Source organism: Triticum aestivum, chromosome 3A, assembly GCF_018294505.1.
Source record: "Triticum aestivum cultivar Chinese Spring chromosome 3A, IWGSC CS RefSeq v2.1, whole genome shotgun sequence".
In the NCBI taxonomy this organism is placed as follows: domain Eukaryota; kingdom Viridiplantae; phylum Streptophyta; class Magnoliopsida; order Poales; family Poaceae; genus Triticum; species Triticum aestivum.
In genome coordinates, this window is record NC_057800.1 from 601,953,494 (window position 1) to 601,962,272 (window position 8,779).

General features: G+C 49.0%; 2 protein-coding genes across 2 annotated transcripts; one reads left to right on the plus strand and one right to left on the minus strand.

Moving 5' to 3' along the window:
• Positions 1-3,056: 3,056 nt before the first annotated feature.
• LOC123062514 (uncharacterized) lies at positions 3,057-4,036 on the plus strand. The gene has a single exon (XM_044486059.1). It carries the CDS (start codon positions 3,057-3,059, stop codon positions 3,846-3,848), a length of 792 nt encoding a protein of 263 aa, XP_044341994.1. The 3' UTR covers positions 3,849-4,036.
• On the minus strand, positions 3,814-8,422 carry LOC123062513 (putative respiratory burst oxidase homolog protein H). The gene is made up of 14 exons (XM_044486058.1): positions 7,856-8,422; positions 7,112-7,274; positions 6,972-7,020; positions 6,766-6,879; positions 5,861-6,670; positions 5,680-5,775; positions 5,473-5,588; positions 5,286-5,388; positions 5,107-5,195; positions 4,869-5,019; positions 4,625-4,771; positions 4,395-4,523; positions 4,244-4,322; positions 3,814-4,162 (listed from the first exon to the last, which is right to left on the minus strand). The coding sequence occupies exons 1-14, from the start codon at positions 8,253-8,255 to the stop codon at positions 4,053-4,055; spliced, it is 2,556 nt and encodes an 851-aa protein (XP_044341993.1). The 5' UTR covers positions 8,256-8,422; the 3' UTR covers positions 3,814-4,052.
• Positions 8,423-8,779: the final 357 nt, after the last annotated feature.

Consider the following 8,779-nt stretch of genomic DNA (forward strand, 5'->3'; position numbering starts at 1 on the left):
GCTCCACCCAGTCGCGGGCGTACCAGCCGCCTCCCCGAGCCGTTCGAGCACAGGCCTCCTCGCAGAGGCACCTGTTGCCGCCCCCGCCGCCGCCAAGCACGAGGTGAGGTCAACGTATCTGGCGCCCACGTTTCGGCCCTAGGTTTGGCTTTAACGACTGTCTGCATCCCTTCTGTTCGATGAGATGCTGCTGTAAATTTCCATAGTAGACCAAGCGCCTTGTCTATCTGTTGCGTATCATATTTTGGCTTTAAAACTAGGGATAGCCGGTTCCCTATATGCCTTTGGGAGCAAAATGTTTGGGATGGATCTCGTAAACGTTTGGTAGTTTTAGATGGAATATAGGAGATGCAGGTTACCCTACAATGCTCATCTTTCCCAGATTAACTTGACTTAGGACGGCGATAGCACATTTTTCTGTGGACTTGGTAGAGAAGTTTTACTTAGGATAAAACTAGGTTTTCATTAATTTGGAGAGCAGGGAGTACAAGATAAGTCAGAGAGACTGTTATTTTAGGTTATACTTGGAAAACTATACTGTAAGGAGCAATGTTATGTTGCTAGACTATCTCTTTAATTAATTTATAAGCTTACTATAAACTTGCCTAGCTAAACTCTTATCAGTGAATATTTGGCCCTTCCCTAACATCTGCTTCCTTGTTTGGCTCAAAAAATATTTTCTTCCTTATTTGACACTGGATGTAAATTTTATTCCTTATGTGACACTTCCGTCCATTTTGACCACCAACGGTGTTAAATGTGATGTGAAAACACCATTTTCCCCCTGGTATTGTATTTTGTGATTTTTGCTAATTAAAGTAGTACTCTACAAATGTAATCTAATTAGTGTATGTAACATAACAGTTAAACTGTTATGTTACATACACTAATTAGATTACATTTGTAGAGTACTACTTTAATTGAACTGAAGGGGACCTTGGCGCAGTGGTAAAGCTGCTGCCTTGTGACCATGAGGTCACGGGTTTAAGTCCTGGAAACAGCCTCTTGCAGAAATGTAGGGAAAGGCTGCGTACAATAGACCCAAAGTGGTCGGACCCTTCCCCAGACCCTGCGCAAGCGGGAGCTACATGCACTGGGGCTGCCCCCTTTAACATAACAGTTGAACTGTACGTCCTGTATTCGGCATAAAAAACTGTACGTCTTGTACGCACCACTAATGGTGTACTAATGCCTGTTGAAAAAAATGATATACTAATGTACACTGCTAACCATTCGATTAGAATTACTTGTAGAAACTTGCAGCAGCTTCCGAGTACCATACTTGTCGATTTCATAAGTCCAACGAACGCACGACGCGACTTGCATAACAAACCAATCAAGATGGTATATTTTATTTTGTTTACAGTAGGTGAAATAGAGTGGCAAACAAATGAGTTGGTATTTGCTGATTCTCCATCTCAGTTACAAAGTGGAACTAGTCTACTTTTGAAGTAGCAACTGTTGGCTTCTGAAACATAATAAAGATCATCATTTCTCATGGTTAAGATTTACGTGTGTATACCAGTTGGGACGCACACCACTTCATGCCAATATTATATTAACCTAGTTGTGATTACATTTCTGAGCCACGCAACGTGCACCTTTTCTGGCATGAAGCAATCATGCTCACGAAAGCAACTCGACTTCATGTTGTTCTTCTTCTGGCAGACGTCTCCTTGTTGTGGGCCTGCTCACGGGCGAACACAGGGAAGCGTGCCGCAAGTGAAGAGGGGCGCAGGGGGAGACAGGGGCATGACGGAGAGGCAGTACGACCACTTGGTCGCCGGTCGCCATCGGTGTCATCTGCCAGGAGAGGGAGCAGAACAGGTGAGGCGAGAAAAATAGTAGAGCACACGTATGCTGCTCTCATCTATGTGCTGATCGATTAGTTACATGGGTGTATCATGTTAGTGATTAGGTTATAGCAGAGTAGTAGGTTTATTTTGTAGCAATTAATTCACCTAAATACAATATCAGGAGCAAAAAGTCTTTTCATGTCACATTTAACACCGCTGGTGCCAAAAATGGACGGAAGTGTCAAATAGGTAATAAAATTTACATCTAGTGTCAAATAAAGAAGAAAATATTTTTTCGGGCCAAATAAGGAAGCGGATTTTAAGAAAGGGCCAAATAAGGAATTCTCTCTTTTTCTGTGGACTTGTAGAAAAGTTTGACTTAGGACAAAACTAGGTTCCTGGTAGAGAAGTTTAACTTGACCCGTGGCTGCACCAAAAGGAGAGAAGTTTGAGTGCCCCCTCGCCCGGCAGGCCTGGCACGAGGTCCTGGCCTGGCTGTGCATCCCAGCCCCGACGCCTAACCAGGAGCCTACGCTCATGGACTGGTGGCTGCACGCCAAAGGAAACATGCCGCCGGTCCTACACAAAGCTCTGAGATCTGTGGTGATGCTCGTGCCTTGGATGAGCTGGAAGCATAGGAATAGCTGTGTCTTCGACAACAAGAGACCCTCCCTGCATACGCTAGTCAATAGGATCAAGGACGAGACCCGCTCTTAGGCAGAACCGAACTGGCTTAGGTCCGTCTTTGCACTACATGATTCGTGCCAACTTGTCCTTACTTTTAAGCCATGTAATTCACCTAAGTCTAGAGAGGACTTAGGTATTACTGGAAAACTATACTGCTAGGCCCAAGTTATGTTGCAACTGATCTCAATTTAATTTTAAGAGGCTCTCTTTGCTGATTTACTTTTAGGATTACTCTGAACATAATATCATATTGTCTGGAACAGAAATACATTTGTACTTCAGCTATGTGCCAGACTGCCATATTGAGGCACGATACATACCATGACATGATACCTGTATCACCTGTGCGAAGTGCCGTGCTTCCTAAATCCTAGGTGTTGGTTAATATCAGGGATGTTTCTACATGCCTGACTCATCTAAATACTGCATTGTAGCTGTGAAAGTGCTCGCGTTATTGTTACTTGTTCTTTTGAGTTTTCTTGCTTATGATGACTCATTTTGTTGATGAAACTATTTTCTTTCTCCTCCAGGCTGTTTCTAGCTAAATCCAAGGAATTGGTGCAATATCAGGTCATGGAGGGGAGTAAGAACATGCAAGAGTCAGACACTGCATCTGTTGTCAAAGTATCCAGGGAGCCTGTTATCATTATCAATGGTGTCCCAGACTTGCCTCCTGATTTCGCATCTGGTTCACAACCTGCAGTAAGAGACGCTCAAGGATCTCGAGTTGATCATCGCTTTGGTGAATGGCTAGAAGGGCGGAAAGTGAGAAAGCAGTTTGGGGACAAGTATTTTGCAGGGAAAGTTGTCAAGTATGACAGTGAAAGCAATTGGTACAGTGTTGTCTATGATGATGGAGACCAGGAAGATCTTGAATGGCTTGAACTGGAGGAGATCCTGCTACCATTGGACATAACCATTCCACTCAGAAAACTTGTTATGGACAAATTCAAACATCAGAATGCTGTTCCTGACTCCAGACTTAAGGGGGCTAGATCATCGCAAGGAACTAATGGTGCTCGCAACCAGGTGGTGGTCAGAGCAGTAAATGGCCTACAGTCAAACAACCTGCCACTACCAGGGTTGCTTCAGGCGTCCCCATCAAATGCAGAGACTGTCAGGGCAGAAAAACTGAAGATGCAGACCTCCAAAAGAAAAACTGAGGAGGTATATCAGCCTAAAAAAAGGGGCAGGCCTCGAAAGGATAGAACTATATCAGTATCAGGTGACATTCAACCTAAAAAAAGAGGCAGACCTCCAAAAGAAAAGAACATATCTGGGGAGAGTAGTGTTCATAAGCGCAATGCAGAGACTGTCAGGGCAGAAAAACTGAAGAGAGAAAGCTTGCGTGTTCGAGGGGCATAACCTAACAATCAATCTCACTGTTACAATACAGATATTTCTAAATATTCCAGTCTATGTATGCTGGTGACACTAGCTTTCAATGTACTTTGTACAACCCAGCGTACAACAAAATTTGTAAAGCTATATTTACTATTCGAGCACTATCATATTTCTTTTCCTATACAAGTATATCTTCCAACTGTTTGAAATTCTTCGGGTATGGCCTTAGAAATTTTCCTTGTGGAAATGAAACCTAGTTGTGGTTGTCTGGCTGAATTCTTTTGAAAGATCCTTGAGTTGTTTCGTGAGTGTTGGAGATCCACAATAGAAAACACCTGTAGATTCATGTTCATGTTAACTATTGCACGGTCTAGTATAAATCTGCCATGACAAGGTCTTTAGCGAATTTAGCTCACCTATACGAGAGTTCTTGTGGGCATTGGCCAAATCAGAGAACACTTTTCTCCAGTTAGGCCTTGCAAAATGTGTCCGAATCTACAAGAGACGTGTCAGAAAAGGAAGCAGAGACATATGGGATCAGGTGAGAATGCAGAGCTCGGCAAATACCTTGCTTCCGGAGACGATGTCAACACCATTTTTGGCATGCTGGAGTGACTGAACCATGGCAATCAGCGCTGACCTTGCGTCGCCTTCTTCATACACGCTGGTGAGGTAATTGTGCATCTCTATGACATCCTGCAATTGCCATATTACTTTAGCCCAGTTTTATAGATGCGACTAGACATTTTGTATCGTATGGAAAGATGAAATTGAAAATATCAGAGTGAGATAAGTACGCTGTGATCGTTGTCAGCGACTTCATTCATGACTCCTTTGAACCAGTCGAAGGATCCTTGCTCTCTGGTAACCCAGTAGAAGTAAGCTCTCCCTGGCCCACTGTTCTTGAAGCTGCCTATCTCAGAACCGTGTATACTTTCCACCTCCTGTTCCATCAACTCATTTTCTCAGTTATGCTATCTCCATTAGCTATATTATTATGTATATAATGTTTAAGAATACTTTGCAGTGAAAGAAATTTACATCATTGGACTTTATGTTGTTCAAGAGATCTTTCAATATGCTGATGAAAGGAGTGGCGCCAATTCCAAGCCCGATAAGCAAAAGAATGTCGTATTTCTTGTAATTTTGCGCCGGTGCACCATAAGGGCCATCGATGAAGACCTTAGGAAACCTAAAGGAGACACAGCAATGATGATATAAAAAGTCTGTACTCAAAACTAACTGAATTTCGCGTTGCCAAATAGTTAAATGAGCTCACCTGGTGTCTTCTGTCGCAGAGTCTGCCACAACTGTAGTTTCAAGTCTCGAAAGGGTGGCCTTCTTGGAAGTAACTTGTGCCTCGAAACACTGTATGAATATGGATCTTTCTAAGTATTCATTCTTGGATAGTCTGTTTAATAGTGAATAAACATTTGCAGTTTAGTTGCCTGAACTGACCTTCCCGAACAAGTTCCTGAGTTCAGATGTCCAGTCACCTAGCGTGCGGATATGCACGCTCAGGTAATCATCTCCAGGTGCAGAAGTAATGGAGAACGGATGCCTGCAAGACCATCATCAACTGTAAGCAAGAACCTCGGATGAACTGTATCTTTGTTCATATATGCAGCAAGGATTGGAGTGATACCATTCGAAAGGCGAAACGTCGGGGCATTTCACAAACAGGTACATCCCACTCTTGTACTTGAAACCCGGTGGCTTCTTCATGTGAAGAGAGAGCACATTTCCTGGGTAAATCGCAGCCTGCATAGTATGTGGCAACATTGGTTAATACTGTAATAGCTAATAACAGTCAGAAAGAAGTAATAAATCAGGTGAATTGTCAGTGGCCTGCCTTGAGAATGTTCACGTGGTAGTTGTTCTCGCGAACTTTTCTGATAATTCTCTCGCAGGCGTAGAAGAGGACAGGGACTATGAGGAACATCCATGTCTGAGCAAACAAATAACGATGATCAACATTTGAATTTATACAGGTGGCTGATCATCATCAGTAAGGAGGGCAGAGGATTAATTACCGTCTTCTTGTACCAGACCCTGGTGAGGAATATGAAGTAGGAATGCACCACGAGGAGGACGTAGACGAGCAGCAGCAGGTGGTGCGCGTACCAGAAGGCGTTGAAGCCGGCCAGGTGGTGCAGCGGCGACGGCAGCTTGACGACGCTCCGCCTGAAGGTGTGCATGGCCAGCGTGAAGGAGAAGGTCATGATGATGATCATGAGGATGCCGGTGACCCCCGGGGCGCTGGCCAGCAGGTCCGGGTACGTCGGCTGCCTGAAGCCGAAGTTGGGGCCCAGCAGGGCCATGAACTTGTCGCTCGGGCAGGAGACGAGCCTGGGGAAGTCGCAGGTGACGTGGGCGAGCGTGTGCACCACCGTGCCGACGGCGATGGCGCCGGCGAGCACCTTGTGGAAGTTGATGTTGTCGTCGAAGGGGATGACGTGGCTGAGCGCGGTGGAGCGGAGGGTGGTGAGCGTGTTGCGGCAGACGGGCAGCAGGATGAGCGCCATGTTGAGCTTGAGCGTCTCGGCGGCGCCCTTGGCGACGCAGACGCAGTTGCCCATGACCTGGAAGGAGGACCGGTGCTTGTACTGCTCGAACTTGTAGACGAAGAGGGCGAGGTTGGCGGCGAGCCAGAGCGTCACCAGCCATATCCGCTTCCAGTTCTCGTGGACGAAGTCCATGGTCCTGGTGACGTGCCGCTTCAGCGGGCTCCGGTACCGCATCGGGATCATCGTCCTCGCCAGGCTCGACGTCGTCCGCTTCAGCTTCACCTCCGGCGCCTGCGCGCTCACCATCCCGCGCAGCAGCGTCTCCAGCTGCCAAATCTGCATCGGAGGTTTGGAGGTCAGCAACTCGCGCCCTCTGAGGTTTCGACATGGCGACCACTAACTACTACTAGTCTATATCATTACTGCCGCACCTCGATGTAGCCACGGTCGTCGGGGTCGAGCTCCTCCATGATGAGCGACGAGTAGGTCGCGGCGTGGCTCTTGAGCTTGGCCAGCTTGTTGGCCGACGCGCTCAATATAATAACCTATCACCAGCGAGCAAAAACAACAGGTTGATCATTCATTTCTCATTGTTTCAGAATACAGCAGATCCCATCGAGCAGAAGAAATTCCCCACCTCCTTGACCTCATCCTCCGTGAGCATCCCATCGCCGTTCTTGTCGCACCTGCTCGTGCCGAATTTCATCCATCAGTAGGTTCGTTCGACTGATGAGCTCCAACGCTGGTGCTAAAACAACAACTGAACCTATAGCTTACATGTCGAAGAAAATGCGGAGCCGCGAGTCGAAGTTCTGGTCGGTCATCTCCGTCCAGAACTCCCTGAGCTGCTCCTTGGTGATGCCCTGCTCCGGCTCGATGCTCCTCCGCCGCGACAGCGTCACGAACAGCTCGCCGGCGAACTCCTTGGAGTCCCCCATGCCTTCGGATCAAGAAGCATTCCCCCATTAGTGGTTATTAGTGCACCGACCGTGACCCCGTTTGGGGGATCCATGGACGTATTACTTCTTTTGAGCGGACATTGTATCATGGGCATTTATTGCTAAGATCCAAATTAAATTAGCAGCTAGGAGTGGGGGTGCTGATACTGTACTTGATTTTGGGTTCTGACCAGGCACTATTTGGGACAGCAAGCAAGCGCTGATCTGGGGAAATTCTTGTGGGCCGAATAGTGGATCTCGGTTCGGTGCGCCGACCCTGCCAACAACTCTTTTGGGCAAATAGGAACAGTTCGTGGTAACTTCAGACGACTGTGGGCAAGCATAAAAATGGTGGATGCAACAACAAGATGCCCCTAACAGAAGTACAAAAGATTCCCCATGCTCGTGGCCACTTTGTCAGATTCAATCGTGCAGTTCTAATTAGAAATCAACTGTTTTGTGTCTAAAATTGTTTGCTACTGCCATTCTTAATCACACCGTAATCGAACGAGATTAGCTCACGGTTTTGTTTGAAAGAAAAGAGAAAAGATTAGTAGCACACAGTGGATGCATGGGTGCTCACCGATGCACTTGCCGAAGCTCTCCTTGGGGAGGCGGCCGCTGGCCTTGCTCATCTCGTCGAAGCGGCGCTCGACGGCCTTCCAGCCCTCCTTGCTCCCGGAGGTCTTGTCGAGGAAGCGCAGCCCCTTGAGCCCCATCTGCGCGCTGGACTGCATCCGCGTCATCCGCCCGCCGCCCGGCCGGATGCCGGGCACCACCTCCGGCACCTTCATCGACACCCGCGACGCGAACTGCCGCACCCCGGACGCCAGCCGCGACGGCTGCTGCATCAGCCCCCGGAACCCTGGCGGCCTCGGCAGCCCCGCCGGCGGCGGCGTCCTGCCCCCGCCCCCGTCCACCGTGATCATCCCGTCCAGCGGCGGCGCTGGCCGGTCCGCGTACCCGCCACCCGGCGACGCCATCCGTCAGTCAAGAACCGGCCCGGAGAGCGCAATGCCGCCCGCCGGCGGCTCGCCGGAAGCTGGCGGCGGGACCCACCCGCTGCGAGGGGGAGGTGGGGTGGACGTGCTGGCCTGCTGGTGCCGCTACGGCGAATTCTTCGGGGGGAGGGGAGGAGACAGGATATGGCGGGTAACATGGGTGGATGTCCCAGTTATAGCCGTTGCGACGACGCCACGACGCCGCCCGTGTACTGCTGCCGCTGCCGCTGTCCACCGCGCGCGCGCGGGGATCGATGCGGCGGCGTGGACGAGCGGACGGCCGTCGGATGCTGGATCTGCGGCCCGCGCGCCACCCTGGCGAGATTTTGGGCCGGGGGGGGGCGATATGTCGTGCCGTCGGCGTGCGTCGAGAGCTTATCGTGTCGTTCTTCCCGAATAGGCAAAGGCCTGTGGAGGTCGTCGGATGATGAGCCGACGGTTGATGATGGTGAGCGTTAGGTGCGGCGACGTGGTGCCCCGCCGGAGGGAGTGGGAATGGCGCTCGG